The sequence below is a fragment of the Hemitrygon akajei genome, chromosome 23 (assembly GCF_048418815.1).
Source record: "Hemitrygon akajei chromosome 23, sHemAka1.3, whole genome shotgun sequence".
NCBI classification, from domain to species: domain Eukaryota; kingdom Metazoa; phylum Chordata; class Chondrichthyes; order Myliobatiformes; family Dasyatidae; genus Hemitrygon; species Hemitrygon akajei.
In genome coordinates, this window is record NC_133146.1 from 60,976,461 (window position 1) to 61,004,417 (window position 27,957).

Sequence of the window (27,957 nt, forward strand, 5' to 3'; positions counted from 1 at the left end):
CGGTTCCAACACTGACCCCTGTGGAACTCCACTGGTAACTGGCAGCTAGCCAGAATAGGGTCCCTTTATTCCCACTTTCTGTTTTCTGCCAACCAGCCAGTGCTCCACCCATGCTAGTAACTTCCCTGTCATTTCATACGCTCTTATTTTGCTTAGCAGCCTCACGTGCTGCACCTTGTCAAGGCCTTCTGAAAATCCAAGTACATCACGTCTACTGCATCTCCTTTGCTTACCCTGCTTGTAATTTCCTAAAAGAATTGCAGTAGGTTTGTGAGGCATGATTTTCCTTTCAGGAAACCATGCTGGCTTTGGCCTATCATGTCATGTGTCTCCGGGTACTCCATAATCTCGTCCCTAACAATCGATTCCAACAACTTCCCCACCACTGATGTCAGGCAAACAGGTCTATAGTTTCCAAATGTACACTGTCTAAAAAAAAGTATCCATCCCCTGGAAGTTTTCATGTTTTATTGTTTATAAGATTGAATCACAGTGGATTTAATATGGCTTTTTAATGCTAATGAACAGAAAAGACTCTCTTGTGTCAAACTGAAAATAAATTTCTACAAATTGGCCTAAATTTAATGCAGTTATTAAACACAAAATAACTAATTGCATAACTACTCACCACCTTCAAATCAGTATTTAGTAGGTGGACCTTTGGCAGCAAATACAGCTTTGAGTCTGTGTGGATAAGTCCCTATCAGTTTTGCACATTAGGACACTGTAATTTTTCCCCATTTTTCTTTACAGAACTGCTCAAGCTCTGTCAGATTGCATGGGGATCATGAGTGAACAGCCCTTTTCCAGTCCAACCACAAATTCTCAGTTGGATTGAGGTCTGGACTGTGATTTAGCCACTTCAGGACATTAACTTTGTTGTTTTTAAGCCATTCCTGTGTAGCTTTGGCTTTATACTTGGGGTCAGTATCTTGTTGGAAAACAAATCTTCTCTGAAGTCACAGTTCTCTTGCAGACTGCATCAGATTTTCCTTCTGCATTCCCTGCATTTTGCTGTATTCATTTTACTGTCTACCTTCCGAAGCCTTCCAGGGCTTGCTGCATGATGCAGCCACCACCATGCTTCATGGTAGAGATGGTGAGCTTTTGATGATGTACAGAGTTTGCCTTATGCCAAACATTGCAATTACTCTTATGGCCAAAAGGCTCAATTATGGTTTTATCAGACCATAGAGCCTTCTTCCAGCTGACTTCAGAGTTCCACATGCCTTTTGGCAAACTCTAGTCGAGATCTCATGGAAGTTTTATTCAACAGTGGCTTTCTCTTTGCCACTCTCCCATAAAGCTGCGATTGGTGAAGCACTGGGCAACAGTTGTTGAATGCACAGTCTCTCCCATCTCAGCCACTGAAGCTTGTAATTCCTCCAGAGTTGTCACAGGTCTCTTGGTGGTCACCCTCACTAGTCCCTTTCTTGTCCAGACACTCAGTTTTTGAGGATGGTCTGCTCTAGACTGATTTACAGCCTTGCCATATTCTTTCCACTTCTTGATGATCGACTTAACTGTATTCCAAGAGATATTTAATGATCCAGAAATTTTCTTGCATCATCTCCTGAGGTGCTTTTCAATAAGCTTTTTACAGAGTTGCTTGGTGTTCTTTTGTCATCTCGGTGTAGTTTTTGCCAAGATACTGACTCACCAGCAGTTGGACCTTCCAGATACAGGTGTATTTTTACTATAATCAATTGAAACACCTTGATTGCACACCGGTTGATCTCCATTTAATATGTGACTTCTAAAACCAGTTAGCAGTACCAGTGTTTATTTTGTGTGTTATATTGAAGGGGTTGAATACTTGTGCAATCAATTATTTTGTGTTTTATATTTGTAATTAATGTAGATATAAATTGAAAGCCAATTGTACTAAGTGCAGTAAATTGTTATTTTCATTATAAGTGACTGTGAATTAATGAATTCTGAGATGCTTTTTTTGTTCTTTTGTAGTTAGTCCAAATCAAAGTGTTAGACCATGCAAGACTCCATGCTCCCTCAGAACAACGTGTTCAAATTGCACAATCCAAGGTGTGGAATGCATGTGGTGCAGCAGTGCTCAGCGTTGTGTAGATTCCAATACCTACGTAATTTCTTTCCCGTATGGACAATGTATGGAGTGGCAGACTGCAAATTGTCTTTGTAAGTATTTGATTGTTTGCTAATTTAATCTTTATTTTGGGATAACACAAATGACTTCAAAATCAATGGATTGAAAGTGACCTCATTTGAGCTCTTCAGTGGACTGGTGTACACGTGAAGAGGCCTATTTTGATGGTAAAATGGCAGCGTGAGTTCATACTCACAGTGCCTGGACTTAAGAGCCAAGTAAGTAAATTTAAAAATATCACAAAAAATTAAAATTTCACAAAGTAGATCCTGTCACTGACATTTATTTGGTGTTTATGTTGGCCTTGATTTAGCAAAGAGAAATAGCAAAAACTACTGGCATCCACTGCTATAATGAAGAAATTCTGACAGCAGCTTGTGGAGTACATAAGGCATAGTTAAATGCAGAGGTTGCTGTCAGTGATTTCTTGCTTTTCTCCTGAGTGCATTGTCTTGATGCCTTCTCCAGCATAACCTTCAGAAGACAATGAACTAATAAGGTCTTCATTTAATTCCCACTGTTTCTAAGGCAAAAACCTCTCAAGAATCCTTTGATTTGTTGCAAGAAGTGCAGTTTGATTATAAATGGCATATCAAGTCATTATCACTTTGTAGCTTGTAAGAAGATATGAATTACACTTGTACATCTGCATTTCCCTCAATTAAAAGGGCTTTTGGTTTGTTTGTAATGGAAGTAATGCTTTATGTTTTATGTCTCACATGTTTTATTCAAGTTTCAAGTTTTTTTGAGGCAAAGGTTGAATATGGAATGTGATATGTTTTTTGAGGCATGTGAGTGAGAAAAATGGTGATCTGTAGTCTTCAGGTAGCCTAACTATGTACATTTGTCCTCTGGGTTTCTTTTTACTTACACAGACAACAAAATAATTTCATTGAATTGACTTAATGATATTTCTGTAGATCACCTGTGTTTATTGGATACTATTGAGGGATGAATGGCACAGTGAAAGCAGTTTCTAGCAAAACACTCAGCAGAAATTTAATCTTGAACCTGGTAATTTTATTTGGTGCTACCCAGAATGTTATTAACTCTGAATAAAACTACAACTTGAAGTGGATCAGTGTCATGTTTCATGTGTAGGTATATTGTTTTGCTGCACTGACTTGGTTCATCCAAACTAAAACATTATTAAATGCTGCAGATTCCTTGTGTGAAGCTGTGACTGAGCATCTCAAAGAACTGTGCACCTGCAGAACAAAATCACAATCTAAGTTGGCCAAATCATTAGAAGAGTATGAAATTTTACAATGCAGATAATTTATTTCCTTGACTGTGTTGTGGTTACCCAAAACTACTTAATGACCACTTTATCAGGTACACCAGCACACTGGCTTGTTAATGCAAATATCTAATCAGTCAATCATGCGGCAGCAGCTCAATGCAGATGTGGTCAAGGGGTTGAGCTGTTGCTCAGACTAAACATCAGAATGGGAAAGAAATATGATCGGAGTGACTTTGACCGTGGAATGATTGTTGGTGCCAGAGGGTTTGGCTTGAGTATCTTAGAAACTGCTGATCTCTTGGGAATTTCACACACAACAGTCTTGACAGTTTACAGAAAATGGTGTGAGAATCAAAAGCATTCAGTGAGTGGGAGGTCTGGGTGAAAATGTATTGTTAATGGGAGAGATCAGAGGAGAATGGCCCGACTGGTTCAAGCTGACAGTGACCCAGATAACTACATGTTTATACAGTGGTGTGCAGAAGAACATCTCTGAACACCATAATATGCAAAGCTTGAGGTTGATGGTCTACAGCAGCAGACCACACCAGGTTCTACTCATGTACCAAATAAAGTGGCCATGGAGTGTATATCCTATGCTGAGGCAAAAATATCCACCTTTCGAAGCCTTTTTTAATATACAAGTCTTCTTTCTTGCTCTAAATTGATTGGCATTATTGGCATTAATAGCTTTTATAAGAAAGCTGTTAGAACCTCTTTGCTCCATTCAAAATGGTTGCACTGTCTATGGTCATATCACATAGCTGCAACATTTTCCACTGTTGCCAGCATTCTGGTTATTCTCAGACTATGCTATAATTTTGAATTTACATCCTGTTTCCTTTGTGCATCCACCAGGACGACACAAAGTGCTGACATTTCTAACTTCCAGTTATATCTGTTTTTGGCATCTACCCCAATCTGTTCTTCAGACACCTTGGAGGGCTCCAGTCTGTCTTTTAGACTGAAGAAGGCTGCAGTCTGTTCTTCAGACACCTCAGAAGGCTCCAGACTGTCCTTCAGACACTTTAGAAGGTTCCAGTCTGTCCTTCAGACACCTTAGAAGGTTCCAGTCTGTCCATCAGACACCTTAGAAGGTTCCAGTCTGTCCATCAGACACCTCAGAAGGTTCCAGTCAGTCCATCAGACACCTTAGAAGGTTCCAGTCTGTCCATCAGACACCTTAGAAGGTTCCAGTCAGTCCATCAGACACCTTAGAAGGTTCAAGTCTGTCCATCAGACACCTCAGAAGGTTCCAGTCTGAATTTCAGACACTTTAGAAGGTTCCAGTCTGTCCATCAGACACCTTAGAAGGTTCCATGCTGTCCATCAGACACCTTGGAAAGTTCCAGTCTGTCCTTCAGACACCTTGGACAGTTCCAGTCTGTCCATCATACACCTTAGAAGGTTCCAGTCTGTCCTTCAGACACCTTAGAAGGTTCCAGTCTGTCCATCAGATACCTAAGAAGGTTCCAGACTGTCCTTCAGACACCTCAGAAGGTTCCAGTCTGTCCTTCAGACACCTCGGACGGTTCCAGTCTGTCCTTCAGACTCCTCAGAAGGTTCCAGTCTGTCCTTCAGACACCTTGGACGGTTCCAGTCTGTCCTTCAGACACCTCAGAAGGTTCCAGTCTGTCCTTCAGACACCTTTGATGTCACCAGTTCCCTAGCCTGACTGAGTATTTAAAAGACCTACACTGTTTGATCTGTTCTCCTACCCTCTCCCTAATTAGTATTTATTTGTTGTCTTGCATTGAGATTATAGTAAATTCCTCTCCGACAATTGCTGTTGTTCTTATTGTAATCCCTCTTTAAAGGTACATGGAGACTCTCTTAAATTCTCCATTTTTATAAAAGAACAATAATGACACTTGATTAATATGGAAGGAGTATTTGTGAGTGATCAGCATGAATTAAAATTAATTATATTATAGTATTCTGAATCAGGACTACTTTGGAGTCTGGGGACTTCTGTATGTTGAATTCTACCCTTCAATCCAATGTTACACTGCAACAAATGATAACACTTGGAGGAGAAGGTGGGAGGAAGAGACTACAGTATGTGTAAACAAAAGAAATAACATCATTCAGAAAAGAGAACATAATTTTTGAATTATTGAGTCATTAGTGGGTGCAGTTTCAGGTTATACAGTATGTTAAATTTAACAGTTATTGGGATACAGATTGAATGGATTCGAAGTTGCTATACTTAACTTTCCTTAGTAATTATATTGGTAAATGCTTGTTGAAAGATAATTGGCAGTTAGGCTCTGCTCTGAGATTACTTTATGAATGTATTTTGCTATGGTAATCCAGTTAAAATTGTCCTACCTCATCTATGAAGATTATTTTAAAATTGAATTAATTTTCTGTTATATCATTTAATTTTTTCTTTTAGAGTTGATAGCTTAACCTAATGTGATTTAGCTTAATAACTAATTTAGTACATTAATTGCTGGACAGCACTAATCAAAATTATCTCTGAATGAAATGGTAGAAAACTGACTCACAATCTGTTAGAACCAAGCTGCAGCTCCTCAGAGAATGCGTTAAAAACCTGGAGCTGCAGCTTGGTGACTTTCAGCACATATGGGAAAATGAGTTGATGGATAGGAGCTACAGGGAGGTGGTTACAGTAGGAAGATAGCTGGGTGACTGTCAGGCGAGAGAAGGGAAATCAGCAGCCAGTACAGAGTACCCCTCTTTAGTAAGTATACCATGTTGGATACTGTTTGGGTGGTGGTGGGGCAGACCTACCGAGGGGCAGTCACAGCAGTCGGTCTCTGGCACTGAGATTGGCACTGTGGCTCAGAAAGCAAGGGGGAGAAAAGGACTGGAGTAGTGTTGGGGGATTCCAAAGTCATCTGAACCAGATGGACTACACCTGAGGTTTCTGAAAGAAGTACTGTAGCTGAAGAGATTATGAAGTCATTAATCTTTCAAGATTCATCAGATTCTGGCATAGTTTCAGAGGACTGGAAAATTGCAAATGTCACTCCACTCATCAAGAAGGGAGGGAGGCAGAAGAAAGGAGATTGTAGGCCAGTTAGCTTGATCTCATTGGTTGTGAAGATGTTGGAGTCGATTGTTAAGGATGATGTCTTGGGGTATTTGGAGACACATGATAAAATGGACCGTAGTCAGCATGGCTTCCTCAAGGGAAAATCTTGCCTGACAAATCTGTTGGAATTCTTTGAGGAAATAACATGCAGGAGAATCAGTTGGTGTTGTGTACTTGGACTTTCAGAGGGACTTTGCCAAGGTGCTCAGGGTATTGCAGTAAAGATTCTCTGGCAGGAGGCAAAGAGTGGGAGTAAAGGGAGCCTTTCCTGATTGACTGCTGGTGATTAGTGTTGTTCTGCGGGGATTGGTTTTGGAACTGCTTTTAACCTTGTATGTCAGTGATTTGGATGATCAGAATAATAGCTTTGTGGCCAACATTGCAGACGATACAAAGATAAGTGGACAGACAGGTGGTGTTGAGGAAGCAGTACACCGCAGAAAGACGGTTATGTAGAATGGGCAACGAAGTGGTAAATGGAAGACAGTGTTGGGAAGTGTATGGTCATACACTTTGGTAGAAGAGATAAAAGTGTAGACTATTTTCTAAATGGGGAGAAAATTCCAGGATGCAAAGGGACTTGTGACGTTGTGCAGGATTTCCTAAAGTTTAACGTGCAAATTGAGTTGGTGGTGAGGAAAGCAAATGCAATGTTTAAATCCACTTTGAGAGGACTAGAATATAAAAGCAGGGATGTAATGATTATAAAGCACTGGGGTGCGGGCTCACTTGGGCCCGTTATCTGCGAAAGGATGAGCTAACATTGGAGAGGGTTCAAAGGAGGTTCATGAAAATGATTCCTGGAATGAAAGACTTGTCATATGAGGAGCGTTTAATGGCTTGGAGAGGATATTTCATGTAGTGGGGGAGTCGAGTACCATACGGCATGATCATTTGTGGAACTGACCTGATGGACCAAGTGACCTAATTCTGTTCTTGCATCTCATTGGCTTATGGTCTTAGAAAAATTCAGTGGGTGGAGCAGCATTGGTGGGAGGACAGAAATTGTCTATGTTTCAGGTGGAAATCTGCATCTCTGGTAGAAATCCAGTTTTACTTTCAAATTGTGGTTTTGTTAGAACGCCCTTTAAATATATTGTAGACGATGTGACAGATAACCCACAATAATAAATGATTTAACATCTGAGAGATATAGAAGACAGTAGAAAACCTTCCTATTCAAAACTATTTTTGAAAATATTGTTGCACTTCTCCTGGTTGAAAATCCTCTTTTAATGTTGAAAAAGATTATCTTTTGTAATAAATGCTGCAGTGACAAGGAATGTTGTTAGCTTGTCAAATCTTGATGTATTGATGTGACTTAAAATAGCTTTATGTTGTAAAATTTTTATTATTCTAGACTTCCTGCTTGCTCCTTGCTCATTATGGCTGTTCTAAAATGACATGCAGAACATATCCTTGCCCCTAATATTGTGCAACTACAATTGAGAAATAAATTTTGTAATCACTCATTACACATCTATTTTGGACATCATTTTGGAACTTTAAGAAAACAAATATATTTACTCTATTTCTAAGGTTATTTCTTAAACAGTTTGAACAGGGCACAACTGCGCAAGTATGTGGAGGTTGGCCAATGAGAACAGCAGGAAGAGTTTATAAGGAGACAGCTTTACAGAGCGGGCGATGGAGTAGTGGGAGACAGAGTAGGAAGGCCTTGGCTCAATAGGGCTTAGGTGATAACGGGTTGAGGCAAGGTAGGTTATCTGTTTAGAATATAGGCAGAAAGAATGCGTGTGAAAACGGTTTTCTGTGCTTGGTGTCAGATGTGGGAGGTCCTGGAGTCTCCCAGCCTCCTGGATGGCCAGATCTGCACCAGGTGGATCGAGTTGCAGCTCCTTAAGAACCGCGAAAGGGAACTGGAGACGCAGCTCCATGACCTTCGTCTGGTCAGGGAGAGGGAGGAGGTGATAGAGAAGAACTATAGGCAGGTAGTCATACCAGGGTTTGGGGAGACAGATAAGTGGGTAACAGTCAGGAGAGGGAAGGGCAGGAGTCAGAGACTAGAGAGCATCCCTGTGACTGTACCCCTTGTCAATAAGTACTCCTGTCTGGGTATTGTTGGGGGAGACAGCCAACCTGGGGGAAGCAATAGTGGACATGCCTCTGGCACAGAGTTTGGCCCTGTGGCTCAGAAGGGTAGGGAAAGGAAGAGGAAGGCAGTAGTGATAGAGGCTCTATAGTTAGGGGGTCAGACAGGCGATTCTGTGGATGCAGGAAAGAAAAGCAGATGATAGTTTGCCTTGCAGGTGCCAGGGTCTGGGATGTTTCTGATCACGTCCACAATATCTTGAAGTGGGAAGGAGAACAGCCAGAGGTCGTGGTATATATTGGTACCAGCAACGTAGGTAGGAAAAGGGAGGAGGTCCTGAAAGCAGACTGCAGGGAGTTAGGAAGGAAAAGTTGAGAAGCAGGACCTCAGAGGTAGTAATCTCAGGATTACTGCCTGTGCCACATGACAGTGAGTATAGGAATAGAATGAGGGGGAGGATAAATGCGTGGCTGAGGGATTGGAGCAGGGGGCAGGGATTCAGATTTAACATAACATAACATATAACAATCACAGCACGGAAACAGGCCATTCCGGCCCTCCTAGTCCGTGCCGAACTCTTAATCTCACCTAGTCCCACCTACCCGCACTCAGCCCATAACCCTCCACTCCTTTCCTATCCATATACCTATCCAATTTTACCTTAAATGACACAACTGATCTGGCCTCTACTACTTCTACAGGAAGCTCATTCCACACAGCTATCACTCTCTGAGTAAAGAAATACCCCCTCGTGTTTCCCTTAAACTTTTGCCCCCTAACTCTCAAATCATGTCCTCTCGTTTGAATCTCCCCTACTCTCAATGGAAACAGCCTATTCACGTCAACTCTATCTATCCCTCTCAACATTTTAAATACCTCGATCAAATCCCCCCTCAACCTTCTACGCTCCAATGAATAGAGACCTAACTTGTTCAACCTTTCTCTGTAACTTAAGTGCTGAAACCCTGGTAACATCCTAGTAAATCGTCTCTGCACTCTCTCTAATTTATTGATATCTTTCCTATAATTCGGTGACCAGAACTGTACACAATATTCCAAATTTGGCCTTACCAATGCCTTGTACAATTTTAACATTACATCCCAACTTCTGTACTCAATGCTCTGATTTATAAAGGCCAGCGTTCCAAAAGCCTTCTTCACCACCCTATCTACATGAGACTCCACCTTCAGGGAACTATGCACTGTTATTCCTAGATCTCTCTGTTCCACTGCATTCCTCAATGCCCTACCATTTACCCTGTATGTTCTATTTGGATTATTCCTGCCAAAATGTAGAACCTCACACTTCTCAGCATTAAACTCCATCTGCCAACGTTCAGCCCATTCTTCTAACCGGCATAAATCTCCCTGCAAGCTTTGAAAACCCACCTCATTATCCACAACACCTCCTACCTTAGTATCATCAGCATACTTACTAATCCAATTTACCACCCCATCATCCAGATCATTTATGTATATTACAAACAACATTGGGCCCAAAACAGATCCCTGAGGCACCCCGCTAGTCACCGGCCTCCATCCCGATAAACAATTATCCACCACTACTCTCTGGCATCTCCCATCTAGCCACTGTTGAATCCATATGTTGATCCATATTCTGGATCATTGGGACCTCTTCTGGGGCAGGTGTGACCTGTACAAAAAGGAAGGGTTGCACTTGAATCCCAGGGGACCAATATCCTGGCTGGGAGGTTTGCAAAGGCTATTGGGGAGAGTTTTAACTAGAATTGCTGGAGGGTGGGAACTGAACTGAAGTGACAGAGGAAAGGGATGTTGGCTCACAAATAGAGAAGGCTTGGAGACAGTGCAAAAGGGAGGATAGGCAGGTGATAGAGAAGGGACGCACTCAGACTAATGGTTTGAGATGTGTCTATTTTAATGTGAATTAAGTGGATGAGCTTAGAGCGTGGATCAGTACTTGGAGCTATGATGTTGTGGCCATTACAGAGACTTGGTGCAGTGGCAGGAATGGCTTCTTTAAGTGCCAGGCTTTTGATGTTTCAGAAAGAACAGGGAAGGAGGCAAAAGAGGTGGGGGCATGGCACTGTTGATCAGAGATAGTGTCACGACTGCAGAAAAGGAGGAAGTCATGGAGGGGTTGTCTGGAGTCTCTGTGGGTAGAAGTTAGGAACAGGATGGGGTCAGTAACTTTACTGGGTGTTTTTTATAGACCACCCAATAGTAATAGAGATATTGAGGAGCAGATAGGGAGACAGATTCTGGAAAGGAGTAATAATAACAGGGTTGTTGTGGTGGGAGATTTTAATTTCCCAAATATTGATTGGTATTTCCCTAGAGCAAGGGGTTTAGAAGGGGTGGAGTTTGTTAGGTGTGTTCAGGAATGTTTCTTGACACAATATGTAGATAAGCCTATGAGGAGAGGCTGTATTTGATCTAGTGTTGGGAAATGAACCTGATCAGGTGTCAGGTCTCTCAGTGGGAGAGCATTTTGGAGATAGTGATCACAATTCTAACTCCTTTACCATAGTATTGGAGAGGGATAGGAACAGACAAATTAGGGAAACATTTAATTGGAGTAAGGGGAAATATGTGGCTATCAGGCAGGAACTTAGAAGCATAAATTGGGAACAGATGTTCTCAGGGAAACGTACGGAAGAAATGTGGCAAATGTTTAGGGGATATTTGCGTGGCGTTCTGCATAGATATGTTCCAATGAGACAGGGAAAGGATGGTATAGTACAGGAACCGTGGTGTATAAAGGCTGTTGTAAATCTAGTCAAGAAGAAAAGAAGAGCTTACAAAAGGTTAAAAAAACTAGGTAATGATAGAGATCTAGAAGATTATAAGGCTAGCAGGAAGGAGCTTAAGAATGAAATTAGGAGAACCAGAAGGGGCCATGAGAAGGCATTGGCAGGCTGGATTAAAGAAAACCACAAGGCATTCTACAAGTATGTGAAGAGCAAGCGGATAAGACATGATAGAATAGGACCAATCAGGTGTGACAGTGGAAAAGTGTGTATGGAACCAGTGGAGATAGCAGAGGTACTTAATGAATACTTTGCTTCAGTATTCATGATGGAAAAGGATCTTGGTGATTGCAGAGATGACTTGCACTGAAAAGCTTGAGTATGTAGATATTAAGGAAAAGGATGTGCTGGAGCTTTTGGAAAGCATCAAGTTGGATAAGTCACCAGATGGGATGTATGCCAGGCTACTGTGGGAAGTAAGGGAGGGGATTGCTGAGTCTCTGGAGATGATCTTTGCATCATCAATGGGGATGGGAGAGGTTCCGGAGAATTGGAGGGTTGCGGATGTTTTTCCCTCATTCAAGAAAGGGCATAGAGAGAGCCCAGGAAATTATAGACCAGTGAGTCTTACTTCAGTGGTTGGTAAGTTGATGGAGAAGATCCTGAGAGGCAGGATTTATGAATATTTGGAGAGGCATAATATAATTAGGAATAGTCAGCATTGCTTTGTCAAAGGCAGGTCACACCTTAGGAGCCTGATTGAATTTTTTGAGGATGTGACTAAACACATTGATGAAGGTAGAGCCATAGATGTAGTCTATAGGGATTTTAGCAAGGCATTTGATAAGGTACCCCATACAAGGCTTATTGAGAAAGTAAGGAGGCATGGGATCCAAGGGGACATTGCTTTGTGGATCCAGAACTGGCTTGCCCACAGAAGTGGTTGTAGACGGGTCATATTCTGCGTGGAGGCTGGTGACCAACTGTGTGCATCAGTGATCTGTTCTGGGACCACTACTCTTTGTGCTTCTTATAAATGACCTGGATGAGGAAGTGGAGGGATGGGTCAGTAAATTTGCTGATGACACCAAGGTTTGGGGTGTTTTGATACTGTGGAGGGTTGTTAGAGGTTACAGCAAGACATTGATAGGATGCAAAACTGAGCTGAGAAGTGGCAGATGGAGTTCAACCCAGCTAAGTGTGAGATGGTTCAGTTTGGTAGGTTAAATATGATGACAGAATATAGTATTAATGGCAAGACTCTTGGCAATGTGGAGGATCAGACGGATCTTGGGGTCCGAGTCCATAGGACGCTCAAAGCTGCTATGTAGGTTGAATATGTGGTTAAGAAGGCATACAGTACATTGGCCTTCATCAATCATGGGATTGAGTTTAAGAGCCGAGAAAATGTTGCAGCTGTATAGAACCCTGGTCAGACCCATCTTGGAGTACTGTGCTCAATTCTGGTCGCTTCACTACAGTAAGGACGTGGAAACCATAGAAAAGGTGCAGAGGAGATTTACAAGGATGTTACCCGGATTGGGGAGCATGCCTTATGAGAACAGGTCGAGTGAACTTGGCCTTTTCTCCTTGGAGTGACGGAGGATGAGAGATGACCTGATAGTGGTGTATAAAATGATGGGAGGCATTGACTGTGTGGATAGTCAGAAGCTTTTCCCCAGTGTAGAAATGGCTAGCATGAGAGGGCATATTTTTAAGGTGCTTGGAAGTAGGTACAGAGGAGATGTCAAGGGTAAGTTTTTTACTCAGCGAGTGGTGAGTGTGTGTAATGGGCTGCTGGTAGTGGTGGTGGAGGCGGATACGATGGGGTCTTTTGAGAGACTCTTGGATGGATACATGGAGTTTAGAAAAATAGAGGTCTATGGGTAAGCCTAGGAGTTCTAAGGTAAGGACATGTTTGGCACAGCTTTGTGGGATGAAGAGCCTTTATTGTGCTGTAGGTTTTCTATGTTTCTATGTTTCTAATTTCGAGCCTGATGATAGCTCAATTATAAAAATTGATTTGGAGATGACTGGTTTGTTTAGAAATAGTTATAGATGTAAAGTGAATAGTTACAATTGGAAAGTATCAGGAACGCCGTGTATGCAGGGTCCTTCGTATTAAGGATTCCACCCATCCATCCAGCATCCCCTTTGACTTTCTATCATCAGGTAGGAGATTACGATGCTTAAAAACAAGAACAGTCAGGATGAGAAACAGTTTCTTCCCCCAGCCATTAGGCTTCTGAACTCCCTGCCGCATCGTATTTGAAGTGTTGCTGGTTAATTTGTTCTGTACATTACAATATTATTGCACTTTAGTTTGTTATTTATGTGTGATTCATCTGGAAGTTTTATCCTTACCTTCATAACTTATTGTGTGCTATGTGTACTACTGTGCTTTACATCTGGTTCAGGGAAATGTTGTCTCATTTCTATATACAATATATGCTTATATATGTCATGTACAATAAATTTTACTTGACATGACGACTTAAAGCACATGAACATTTTCATTTCCAGATGTACTGTCGCAACGTGGTTGTACTTGGAAGTGAAAACTATTTTTGTCCACTTAATCACTAAGAGGGATTGCTGGATTTTAATTTGACTGTGTGTGAACTATTCAATGTTTGCTTTGTGAATTGAGGTATAAAGAGCCGGATGAAAGGGACAATACGCGTGGAAATAAATCTTTTTTTTCCCTGAAATTGTGTGAAATTAATGGTGTATTTACAATATATGCCATTACTAATGGATAAAACCACTAAGGTGTGTGGCAAGAGATGTGTGTTGAGAATTGTTGATATTGTCAGCATTGGTCTGTTGTTCAACATGAAAAATATAGTTTGCCATCACCCTTGCAACAAGCTTCTAGTTATGCTGCAAAGTTGTGGTCCTATGCTTGCACCATTAATCTGACAAACAATTTATGTGATTACTCTACCTGTACAAGATTGAATGTGTTCCTTGGTTGGAGATTAAATTGCGAAAATAATAAACCTAGGCCCCTCACACAGAAGGCAACATATTTTGGGGAATGCAACTAAATACTTTGGAAGACTCGAAAGTGAACCTATTACAGATTGATAATACTTGGGCTAATAACGGCTTGACAAATACACAAATATTTCTGGCCAGCAGGAAGATTGTAAAATTTGATTGTGTTATGTTGCTTTACAACGTTCGACTTTTACATGCAAGTGGAAACTGCTGTAGTTCCTGTATTTTATAAATTATAAAAAAAACATGAAACTCTGCATGAGAAGATACTTAATTTATGCATATATTAATTTTATTTGCAAGGTTTTGCTGCATGTAGCATGTTGATATTGTAATAAATGTTGTACTTTGATAATTCCCAAGGAGTCACCAGGGCTTAACTATGTATTCAAATCTTTAAGTTCCATTGGTTAACAAGATAGATTATTACTCCATCATTCACCAAGGTCCCAGGTGCCCCCTTGACTTCGCACTTCCATTAACTTGCAATGCCAGCAATTTGCGATGCAAAGTTAATTGGAATTGAAGGGAAAACATCCAACTTGTACCTTTGCCATGTGATGCCCCACTCAAGCAAATTTTAATTTTAATGACACAGCAAATATATTAGCTCACCTTTGTAATAGCATTACTTTTCATTAAATATACTCCAGTAATGCCTAATATACTGAGATTATAGTAAACTTGTGCGAAGTAAGAACATTGTTATCATCTTTAACAATGTTAAAATGCTTAGAACTAAAAAATCAAAATATTTAATGATTTCAAAGTAAAGTGGTTTCTGGTTAATTGGGCACCTCGGGCCAGTACATTTTTAATTTAATTTTATTTATCTTACTTAGTGGCATAGTGTGGAGAAGGTCCTTCTGGCCTTTCGAGCCATGCCATCCCAGCAATCCCATTAAACCCAGTTAGCCATAACTTAATCATGGGATTATTTACAATTGCCAGTAAACATACCCAGTACGGCTTTGGACTGTGAGAGGAATTCGGAGGACCAGAGAAAATCCGCTCATTCCATGGGGAGGACAGAGAGAGACTCCTTACAGAAGGGCACTGGACTTCAAGTCCGAACACCCAGAGCTGTAGTAGCATTACACTAACTGCTGTGATACCCTGTAAGGTGGCTATTCCTGTTAGTTGAAGTTACACGAAAATGGTTAAGAATGTATAAAAAAAAGTCAGTTACAATTCGACTGAGTAACAAATTATGTAGTTAAGTGAAATACAGAACAAATTTGAATGCTAGCAATCCTACAACAGTGCTATAAAGCTGTGTATTAGTTCCTAATAGTTATTGATGGAGAAATTCATCCAGTGCTGCTGTGTTCTTTTGATTGACTGTAGATGAACAAAATCAGCTCAGAAACCTCATGCAGATAATGAAATGCCTTCATACAATGCTTTTGATGATTGCATCCTCTAATCTTGATTTTCATCGTAACATTCAAGGTGACTGTTAATACCTTCAAATTCTTCATAGTTCTTAAATTGTTGAAGTAGTGAAATCATTCCATTTTCAATCCTGGCCGTTTCTGGCATCTCTAAGTCTGAATGCTTGAAACTACAGTGAGTAAAACAATTCTGAGTTGTCTTCCTGCTCATTTCTCATCAACTATCAGTGACAGAAATCATTGCTTTTTGGACACAAGCACAACGCAACTCATGCTGTTTTAAAATTGTTCATTTTAAGCATGCTGTAGTGTCACGAGTGGCGCTACTGGCACTAGTTAGGAACTGTTCAGCAATAGTCTGTCCCAATTAATCAGCATAGTGTTCCAAATACACAAAGGGAAAAGTAGCTATTTTGTCTATTAATTTTTGTTCTTTAAGACTTATCCCAATTAAGCTAACCTGTTTAACTGATGGTCGGATTAACCTGAATCCACTATAATTCAAAGGCTCTTTCATATAAATAAAGTATTACAAAGGACAAAACTGACATCCATTTAGAACAGATATGAGGAGGAATTTCTTTAGCCAGAATGCTGAAATGGTTGCCACAAGAGGACACAGGTTTAAGCTGCTGGGGAGTAGGTACAGAGGAGATGTCAGGGGTTAGTTTTTTACTCAGTGGTGAGTGAGTGGAATGGGCTGCCGGCAACGGTGGTGGAGGTGGATACGATAGTGTCTTTTAAGAGACTTTCAGATGGTTACATGGGGCTTGGAGGGGTGGAGGGCTATGGGTGAGCCTAGTGATTTCTGAGGTGGGGACATGTTTGGCACAATTTTGTGGGTCGAAGGGCCTGTATTGTGCTGTAGGTTTTCTGTTTTCTATGTTTAAAATGGGGTGAATCTGTGGAATTCATTCACAGATGGCTGTGGAGGTCAAATGATTGGGTAGATTTAAAGAAGAGGTTAATAGGTTCTTAATTAGAGTGTCAAGGATTACATGGAGAAGACAGGAGAATGGTGTTGAGAGGGATAATAGATCAGCCATGATGGAATGGTGGAGCAGTTTCAATGGGCCATTTGGCCTAACTCTGCTCCTATGTCTTAAGGTCTTATTTTCACAGATGATTATGGTCTGTACAGCTTTTTACCAGCAGTTTTCTGTTTTCAGCTTCTGGCATCTGCATTTAATAAAATAATTTATGCTGGAACCCTGGCAAAGCAGTTCATACAACTGTGAATTGCTCTGTTATTATTGCTTAACTACATGATGATTTTTACTTGAATGAGTACTGTGAATTATAATCCAAATTTTCTTCAATTAGGAAATTGTACTGTTGTCTCGTCCACTCACCTGATTACACTGGACAACAAATTTTTTTCAAAAGAGTTGCTTCCTCAGAATTTTTTTTCGTTTATGATAGACTGCTTGACGATGGATACAAATATAATTTCAGGCTACTTGTATCACGTAGGAATTTGGAGAAACAACAAATTAACTTTTATTGAATATAATGTGTTTAATTGCATCATGGTGCTGATGCTTTACAATAGTTCAACTGTTAAAAATATTTTGTTAATGATTTTCATTTGTACTCAGTGTCTGAGGCTTCTCGCTTAAGTGTCCAACAATAATTCACCAGCATTGATGGATTCCAGTTACCCTGGTATCTTTTCTCCATGACTGCAATGTCCTGGTGAAACTTTTCACCATGCTTGTTACTAACAGCACCAAGATTTGCAGGGAAGAAGTCTAAATGGGAATGCAGAAAATGAATAGTGACACATTGCAACCAGCTGCATGTAGTTTGGTGCTCTGTAGATGCCGAGAAAAATTTCAACACCTTGGTTGAATGCCTTCCATGTGATTTTTTTTTTCTGGTCCCACTAGAAATTCTTCAAATTGCATGTCTGATTTGTGGACCAACAAAAATGCTTTCCTTTATCGTAGCATCAGTTATTCTGGGAAGCATCTGTCTCAAATATCAAAATCCTTCATAGAAATTTTTGTGCCTGGTGATTTTTGTGCAAATTCCATCCTTACAGTCCTGAACCCAATAATTATTACTAAAACCTGTCCTGCCATGCAGCAGCCACGCCACCCAAGCCTGCCTGGACAAGATAGGAAAGTTTCCAGCTCACATTGTAGACAACATTTTAATTGACTTGAATTATGAATTGAAATAATAAACTTAAGTTTATTAAAATGGTGCGTGATAGGGAAATTTCATGGTGATTTTCATGATCAGTAGCTCAAAATTCATAAGATACACCTAAAGGTATTCAGGAAGCAAAATCTTTATTGTCCAGTGTTATTGTGTGATGCTTTCAACAGTAGATGCAGGATGTCAAATGCAGTTATTTCATTTTTCATGGGGGCTATGGTAGTGTGGTGGTTAGCACAATGTTATTACAGCTCAGAGCGTCAGATTTCTGCTAGCGTCATCTATGAGGAGTTTATATATAATCCGTACAAACAAATGAGTTTCCTCTGGGTGCTCCAGTTTCCTCCCACATTCCAAAGATTTACAGGTTAGTAGGTTAATTGTTCATTGTAAATTGTAGTGTAATTAGGCTAGGATCAAATAGGTACGTGGCTGGCCAGTACGTTTCGTTGGGCCAGAAGGGCCTGTTCCATGTTGTATCTCTAAATAGAATAAATAAAAATAAATGTCTTTATGAATCACATATAATTTTTCTGTTCCTAAATTTTACTGCTTTTAGTTTGTTATTCATGTTGGTTAAAGTAGTTCGTCAGCATGCTTTTTATCAAAATATGGATGCTAATGAATGTCTGGTAATTTATTAAAGCTGGCAGTCTCAACTGTTTTGCTATGCCTGGGAAGTGCTGACACCAGCACTGATACTGGAGGATGTACAGTCGGATTTCCATTCTTGAGCATGAATCTAATGGGAAATTTAACTGTTGCTTTGCATGTAACTTGTGTCCTAGAGGATTCAGCCCATCTAACCTGCTTCGCCATTTCATCATGGCAGATCCTGGATCCCATTCAACCCATACACCTCCCCTCTTACCATATCCCTTGATGCCCCGACCAATCAGGAATCTATCAGCTTCTGCTTTGAATATACCCACAGACTTGACCTCTTCCTATTGCACAGCTGTCTACAGATTCACCACTCTTTTGGCTATAAAAACTCCTCCTTACTTCTGTTCTAAAAGGTTGCTCCTCAGTTTTGAGGCTGTGCCCTCTAATTCTGGATACCACCAGAGGAAACATCCTCTCCACATCCACCTTATCTAGTCCTTTCAACATTCAGTAGGATTCAACGAGACCCTGCACATTCTTCTAAATTCCAGTGACTACAAGCCCAAAGCTGCCAAATGCTCCTCATGTGTTAGCCACTTAATTTCTGGATTAATCCTCGTGAACTTCCTCTGGACTCTCTTCAATAACAATACATCCTTTCTAAGGTAAGGGGCCCAAAATTGTTGACAGGCTGACAGTACAAGCTTCAGTATTATCTCTTTGTTTTTATATTCTATTCCCCTTGAAATGAATGCCAACATTACATTTACCTTCTTTACCCCAAACTCAACCTGTGAATTAACCTTCTGAGAATCTTGCACGAGGAATCCCAAGTCCCTTCTGTACCTCTGATGTTTTAATTTTCTCCCCATTCAGATAATAGTCTGCACTGTTGTTCCTTTTCCCAAAACGCATTATTGTACACATTGTATTCCATCTGCCACTTTTTTGCCCATTCTTCCATTTTGTCTAAGTCCTGTTGCAATCGCATTGCTTCCTCAGCATTACCTGTTTTCATATCATCTACAAATGTTGCCACAGAGCCATCAATTCCACTATCTAAATCCCTGACAAGCAATGTGAAAAGTAATGGTGCCAATATTGACCCCTGAGCAACACCACTAGTCACTTTATTCCTACTCACTAATTCCTGCCTGTCAGCTATTCCGCTATCCATGCCAGTATCTTTCCTGTAAAGCCATAGGATTTTATCTTGTAAAGCAACCTCATGTGAGGCACCTTATCAAATGCCTTCTGAAAATCCATGTTAATGACATCCACCGCCTCTCCTTTCACCACCCTGCTTCTTACTTTATGAAAGATTTCTAACAGATTTGTCAGGCAAGATTTCCCTTTACAGAAACCATGCTGACTTTGACTTATTTTATCATTAGCCTCCAAGTATTCTGAAACCTCGTCCTTGATAATGGACTCCAATACTTTCCCAACCACTGAGTTTGGCTAACTGGCCTATAATTTAAAGAGTGGAGTGACATTTACTATTTTCCAGTCCTCTGGCACCATGCCAGAATCAAGTGATACTTGAAAGATCATAACCAATGCACCTGTTAAACTCTTCAGCAACCTCTCTCAGGACTCTGGGATGTAGTCCATCTGGTCCAGGTGACTTATCCACCTTAAGACCTTTGAGTTTGCCTAGCACTTTGTCCTTTGTAATAGCAATGGCACTCACTCCTGCTCCCTGACACTCATGGATTTCTGGCATACAGCAAGTGTCTTCCACAGTGAAGACTGAAGCGAAGTACTTAATAACTACATCTGCCATTTCTTTGTCCCCCATTACTACCTCACCAGCACTATTTTCCAGTGGTTCAATATCAACTTGCACCTCCCTTTTACTCTTTGTATAACTGAAAAAAATTGGTATCCTGCTTTATATTATTGGCTAGTTTGCCCTCATATTTCATCTTTTCCCTCCTTATAGCTTTTTTAATTGCCTTTTGTTGGATTTTAAAAGCTTCCCAATCATCCAACTTCCCACTCACTTTTGCTACCTTATATTCCCTTTCCTTGGCTTTTATGCAGTCCTTAACTTTCCTTGTCACCCATGGTTGCCTGGCCCTGCCATTTGAGAACAATTTCTTCTTTGGGACATATCTATCCTGCACCTTGTGAACTATTCCCAGAAATTTCAGTCTTCTCTGCTCTGCTGTCATCCTCACCAGTATCCTCCTCCAATCCACCAGGGCAAGCTCCTCTCTCATGCCTCTGTAATTCCCTTTATTCCATTGAGATACTGATACATATGACATGCTTCTCCCTCTCAAATTGCATTATGAATTCAATCATAAAGATCTCCTGACTGTACTGAGAATAATGAGACCTATTGTAGAATGATCAAGGAGAGGAATATTCTGAGATTGGGATATTGTGGATATAGAACAGATTTATGAACTTTGCATAATGATCAAAAATCTACTGCAAAACAAAACTTCACTTTCCCATTTACTTCCTGCTGATGGAGGATTCATTTGAACTTGAAATTTAAAGTATTATCATTTTCTCTTTTGTTGCACGCATAGCTCAAAATTGTTCTGGACTTCGTACATGCGAGCAGTGCCTCGAACACCCAGGTTGTGGCTGGTGCAATGATCCTACAAATACAGGAAAGGGGCAATGTATGGAAGGCTCTTCAAGAGGACCAATGAAATCTGCAGGAAAGAATACCCATGAAATGGTACTCGATACAGTTCTTTGTCCAAAAGACAGAAACAATGAATGGGCTTTCATTCAGTGCCCAGGTAGGCATCTTTGCTGATCACCTTTCAGTCTGTGCCTTTGATTTATACCAAAGTACAATTAAAAATAAACATTGAAATACTGACTTAAGTTTAAAATTATTTTTGGCTATTTTAATATTGTTGTGGCCCATTTTACTATTAGACAAGCACCCTTATTCTTTGTTTTAGTACAAGAGCCCTTGATTAATATATTGATGGCAGCATTTGAAATTACATAGATACGTGAATTAGAACTGTCTGTTCTTAAATGGATTATCTAATTTCGCTCTGTAACTCATGCACAAAGAAGCCTAAACTACTGAATGTACTATGTGTAATTCTTTGATAGCTTGTTGTTATATAGATATATTGGTATACTAAGTAAACTGATCATTGGAAAGTGTAAGTGACATGGGACAGGTGCATTGGTATTTCTGCAATAATGAAATGTTTTTACCTATCTTATCTATTTGTTTAGTGATACAGTGAACAGTTGGCCCTTTGAGCCTCCTCGCCCCAGTGACCCCACAGCCCCAGTTAACTCTAACCTAACCATGAGACCATTTACAATGATTAATTAAACTATGCTGGTTGTCTTTGGATTGTGGGAAGGAACCGAGGCACCCGGGGAAAACTTATGCATTCCATGGGGGAGGACTCACGGAGACTCCTTTCAGAACAGTGCTAGAACTGAACTCCGTACTTCGGAACGCCCTGAGCTGTAATCACATTATGCTAACTGCTACGCTAGCATGGCACCTCTAATTTTCTGTATATTTGTAACATATTTTATGGCATAGAGAAAATGCAAATGTCAAGTTTCCATTGAGAATGGATGTTCATTGATTAAATGCATTAATTTCCATTATAATATTTATGAAAATCATAACTCATTTTCAAATTACTGCACTCTGCATGAGGCTCCTTTAATCAAGTACCTTGTGGTTGTAACTCTAAATCATTATCCAACCCAGTTTGAGTTTGTCATTTTGGTATTGATAGAGGATGTTGATTCTATTGGATTTATTGCTAAATCTGTTTCTGTGCTAACTAGGCCTGAAAATTGTAGACTTGATCTCAAATTAAGGCTCAAATGGGCAAGTGGAAAGATTTTGTTGGTTAAGTTCTTGTTTTATGCATACCATCTTATTTTACAGGATGGTGTCCATTTATTTAAGAGATGATAATCACAAAGAAAAATGAACTGGAAAATCTATCTTGGGCAGTTTAGGCACAGGAGTTCAGTCTGGCCAAAGATTTAGTGGGGGTAACATTCGAGGTTTGTTAAATGCTTTGGGCAGTAAACTAAGCTTTGGGTAATTGCTTTACATTCAATGCAGGAGTTATCAGTAGCAACAACTGATAGAACATAATCAGTAAAAACTTTCTGTGTACCTGTGTAATTTTAATTTATTTAATATATTGACAGAAGCCAATAAGAAATAAACAACACAGTGCAACTCTCGTGACCCAGCCATTAAAAAAACACTTTAAAGTATAGAAAAAATTCTTTAAGGGCATAAATTAAAAAATACGGAATAACTATTGTTTAGCTATGCAACACACACAAAATACTGGTGGAACACAGCAGGCCAGGCAGCATCTATAGGGAGAAGCACTGTTGACGTTTCGGGCCGAGACCCTTCGTCAGGACTAACTGAAAGGAAAGATGGCAAGAGATTTGAAAGTAGGAGGGGGAGGGGAAAATGTGAAATGATAGGAGAAGACCGGAGGGGGTGGGGTAAAGCTGAGAGATTGGAAAAAGGGATACAGAGCTGGAGAAGGGAAAGGATCATGGGACGGGAGGCTGTGAGTCTCTGTGAGTCGGCTGGTGTGGTATACTATATCCGATGCTCCTGATGTGGCCTTTTATATATTGGTGAGACCCGATGCAGACTGGGAGACCTTTTTGCTTAACACCTACACTCTGTCCGCCAGAGAAAGCAGGATCTCCCAGTGGCCACACATTTTAAATCCATGTCCCATTCCCATTCTGATATGTCTATCCATGGCCACAGTATGTGCGGTTGGGAGACTGTAGGTCTGACACGGTGGTCAGCAGCACAGGAGCGCCGCAGGGAACCGTACTCTCTCCGGTCCTGTTCACCCTGTACACATCAGACTTCCAATATAACTCGGAGTCCTGCCATGTGCAGAAGTTCGCTGATGACACGGCCATAGTGGGGTGTGTCAGGAATGGACAGGAGGAGGAGTATAGGAAACTGATACAGGACTTTGTGATATGGTGCAACTCAAACTATCTGCGTCTCAATATCACCAAGACCAAGGAGATGGTGGTGGACTTTAGGAGATCTAGGCCTCATATGGAGCCAGTGATCATTAATGGAGAATGTGTGGAGCAGGTTAAGACCTACAAGTATCTGGGAGTACAGTTAGACGAGAAGCTAGACTGGACTGCCAACACAGATGCCTTGTGCAGGAAGGCACAGAGTCGACTGTACTTCCTTAGAAGGTTGGCGTCATTCAATGTCTGTAGTGAGATGCTGAAGATGTTCTATAAGTCAGTTGTGGAGAGCGCCCTCTTCTATGTGGTGGCGTGTTGGGGAGGCAGCATTAAGAAGAGGGACGCCTCACGTCTTAATAAGCTGGTAAGGAAGGCGGGCTCTGTTGTGGGCAAAGTACTGGAGAGTTTAACATCGGTAGCTGAGCGAAGGGCGCTGAGTAGGCTACGGTCAATTATGGAAAACTCTGAACATCCTCTACATAGCACCATCCAGAGACAGAGAAGCAGTTTCAGCGACAGGTTACTATCGATGCAATGCTCCTCAGACAGGATGAAGAGGTCAATACTCCCCAATGCCATTAGGCTTTACAATTCTACTGCCAGGACTTAAGAACTTTTTAAAAACTATTATTAATGCTTTTTGAGATAGTGATTTAGATGCATATCATATTTTTTACTGAGTTAAGTATTGTATGTAATTAGTTTTGCTACAACAAGTGTATGGGACATTGGAAAAAAGTTGAATTTCCCCATGGGGATGAATAAAGTATCTATCTATCTATCTATCTATCTATCTATCTATCTATCTATCTATCTATCTATCCTCTACCGTCAAGATGAAGCCACATTCAGGTTGGAGGAACAACACCTTATATACCGGCTGGGTAGCCTCCAACCTGATGGCATGAACATTGACTTCTCTAACTTCCGTTAATGCCCCTCCTCCCCTTCTTACCCCATCCCTGACATATTTAGTTGTTTGTTTTTTTCTCTCTCTCTGCCCATCACTTTGCCTGTTCTCCATCTCCCTCTGGTGCTCCCCCCACCCCTTTCTTTCTCCTGAGGCCTCCCGTCCCATGATCCTTTCCCTTCTCCAGCTCTGTATCACTTTCGCCAATCACCTTTCTGGCTCTCAGCTTCACCCCACCCCCTCCTGTCTTCTCCTATCATTTCGCATTTTCCCCTCCCCCTCCTACTTTCAAATCTCTCGCTATCTTTCCTTTCAGTTAGTCCTGACGAAGGGTCTTGGCCCGAATCGTCGGCAGTGCTTCTCCCTATAGATGCTGCCTGGCCTGCTGTGTTCTACCAGCATTTTGTGTGTGTTGCTTGAATTACCAGCATCTGCAGATTTCCTCGTTATTGTTTAGCTATATTAGGTTATGCCTGATGCTGTGCATAAAAACATTGTTGAAATATCTGTACTCTATATGCTTCAGCAGGTCAGCTATTTGCACACAGGGAACTAACTGTATCAGTGTTGGCTAATGCTATCATACCAGCAAGCTGTGAAGAAGATAGTTGAAGGCAGCAGGAGAAAACCTTCAAGGGATTTCATAGATATGTGGCCGATTAATTTCAGTTTAGATAAATGTAGATTGATATTTGGATGATTTTAAGAAGAGTAAAAATTTCTTCGATACTTTTAAAGGCTAGGAAGAGAGTCTGAATAATATATGGAATATTTAAAGGAAGAAAATTTAGGACGTCTGTGGAAAATCAAATTCAAGTTTATTCAACTATACACATGTATACGGCCAAATGTTCCTTTGGACCAGGTGCATAACATTATACATACAAAGTCGGCCCTCCTTATCCGCGGGTTGCGTATGCGCGGATTCAACCATCCGCGGATTGGGAAAACCTGGAAGTTCTTTCTCCAGCTCCTGTTGTTTGAGCATTATTTGCCTCGTGTCTTGTGTACAGACTTTTTTTTCTTGTCATTATTCCTGAAATAATAGTGTAACAACTATTTGCATAGCATTTACATTGTATTAGGTAAGTAATCTAGAGATGATTTAAAGTGTATGGGAGGATGTGCATTGTTACATGCAAATTCTACGCCATTTTCTATAAGGGACTTGAGCATCCGCGTTTTTTGGTATCTTCTGGGAACCAATCCCCCCGTGGATAAGGAGGGCCGACTCTAACTCAACACACGTAAAGTAATATTAACAAATAATATGGTGCATTTGTGACACAAATTTAAAGTAAACGGTATTACACTGCTGGCACTTTATGTGTGATGAGATCTGGGTGATGGCAGGGGGAAGAAATTGTATCCCATCCTAACGGCTCTTGTTTCCTATGTCCTACCTGATGAAAGGGAATCAAAGAGATTAATGGACTGATGGGAGGGATCACTGATAATGTTAAGGGCCCTGCATATGTAGTGCTCCTGATAAATATTTCTGATGCGTAAAAGAGAGACCCTGATGATCCTCTCAGCAGTTCTTGCAATCCTTTGTAAAGACTTGTGGGCAGATGCATTACAATTCCTAGGCAGTGATGCAGCTGTTCAGGACACTCGATGGTGTTCCTGTAAAAATTGGTTAGAACGGTAAGGGTGGGGGGGATTCACCAAGATGATGGTGGCTGTCCTGAAGGCTGCAGGATATTAGACTATTCTGGACAGCTGTTGAAAAGGTCTGTTAGAACTGCTGTTACTGGGCTGTACATGACAAACAAAATTTTAGGTACATGCGGATGTATATCTGACAAGTCTGAATAGATACAATTGAAGTGATCACTTTCAACCATTCTATTGAAGGGTGTTGGAACCCTGATAAAATACAAAATAGATTCACTAAGTGACATGAAAAATATATTTATGTAGGTGAGATAATTGGGGAAACCATTAACCATGGAGAAAAATGAAGAAGAATCAAAGGTTCAAAACTTTAAAGGAGAGAAATTAATAGAAGATTTTTTTTACTGTCTATCAGTATTACTATTCAAAACAAATTAGATTTAGATTTATTCTATTGTATTGTTAAATGAATGTACCTTTTGAAATAGTGTTGATCATAATATTTTGAAGCAGTTGCACAAATGAAAGGTAGAAATATTTAACATGCTAAAGTCAAAGGAAGATTGGCAGAAAAATATAAGCAATGAGTTTTGGTATCATCAGGTCTCAGTGCCAGCTCATATACTTGCTTGTCAGAATGATGATAAATTAAAAAAATAGGAAATGAGTATGAAGAATAAGAATTAATGTTTTCTGTTTTCTTTTACAGCATGTCAGTGTAATGGGCACAGTACTTGCATCAATGGCAGTATATGTGAACAATGCAAAAACCTCACTGTAGGAAAGCAATGTGAAGCTTGCATGCAGGGATACTATGGAGATCCAACCAATGGTGGCAGATGCCAACGTAAGTACTGTGGTGTTATAATTAACATAGAATGACAGTCATAAGTTTATGGCAGGCACTGCTTGTGTTCTGCTCAGTGTTGCTAAAATTTGTTGATTGATAAATTTAATTGCTTGTTGGAACAATTCTGCATTATCTGTAACACAGGCTGATGCTACTTCCATGATGGATGTATCACTCTTATAGTTTGGCAGTTGGCTGTGAAAGGTACTGGCCACCCATTGAGAGAAAGTTTCCAGTTGCAGTTTACTTATCATTCAACCATACATGAATACCCATGAATACAGCCAAATGAAACAGTGTTCTGGGGCCAACGTGCAAAATACAGTACCAACAGTCATACACTACACAAGGCACATACAGCACATATGTGTCAGCAGTGATATAAAGGCCCTTCTCAACCACCAAAAGAAAGCCTTCAGATCAGGAGACAGGGAGGAATTGAAACATGCAGAGGGAGCTAAAGGAGAAGATCAAGGTAGTTAAAGAGGCATACTGGAGACCAAGCTTGGGCAGAGTAGCACACGGGAGGACTGGAGAAGCATGAAGAACATCACTGGCTTCAGTCAGCCTAGCTGAAGAGCCTTGGAATGCAGCTGTGAATGGGCTAATGAGTTAAACCAATTCAATAGGTTTGACAATTGCCCTCCTGTTTATACCTCCCTCAGCCCACCAGTCCAGGTACCAAAGCACCCGATGCTCCCTCAGCACCAATGTCTCGCCTCCTCCGTCCTCCCCTTCCAGTTCAACACTTGGATGAACAACACAGGTTATCACTGTCTACATCAGCTCCTGTCTCAACTGTGTGGAAAGATCATTTGTGGTCCCAGGACCCAAGAAGGGCCAAATGAAAGTCTTGAATAACTACCGTCCAGTGGCCATGACCTCATACGTCATGAAGATCCTAGAGGCTGGTCTGGTTCTCCTCTGACTCCTGGTCAGATCAGCTTTTGATTCCCTGCAGTTTGCCTACCAGGAGCACATTGGAGTGAACGATGCTGTCATCTACCTGCTGAGCAGATCTTACCACCACTTGGATAAGCAGGGCAGCACTGTGAGGATCGTGAGTTTTTTGATTTCTCGAGGGTCTTCGATACCATTCAGCCCTCATTGCTGGGGGAGCAGCTCCGGCCATTGCAGTTTGGCATTTCCATTGTGTTCTAGACAATGACTGGCAGACCACAGTTTAAAGAGCTGTATGTCAGACATGGCAATAAGCACAA

At 40.8% G+C, this 27,957-nt stretch overlaps 1 protein-coding gene across 3 annotated transcripts in view; it reads left to right on the forward strand.

The window, feature by feature from the left end:
• The window catches only part of atrnl1b (attractin-like 1b), a 984,325-nt gene that overhangs the window by 266,807 nt on the left and 689,561 nt on the right, over window positions 1-27,957 (forward strand). For all 3 annotated transcript variants that reach the window (XM_073027828.1, XM_073027827.1, XM_073027826.1), the window contains exons 17-19: window positions 1,966-2,154; window positions 20,918-21,136; window positions 26,597-26,734. In XM_073027828.1, coding sequence (XP_072883929.1) covers window positions 1,966-2,154; window positions 20,918-21,136; window positions 26,597-26,734 — 546 coding nt within the window. The remainder of the gene's footprint in view (window positions 1-1,965; window positions 2,155-20,917; window positions 21,137-26,596; window positions 26,735-27,957) is intronic.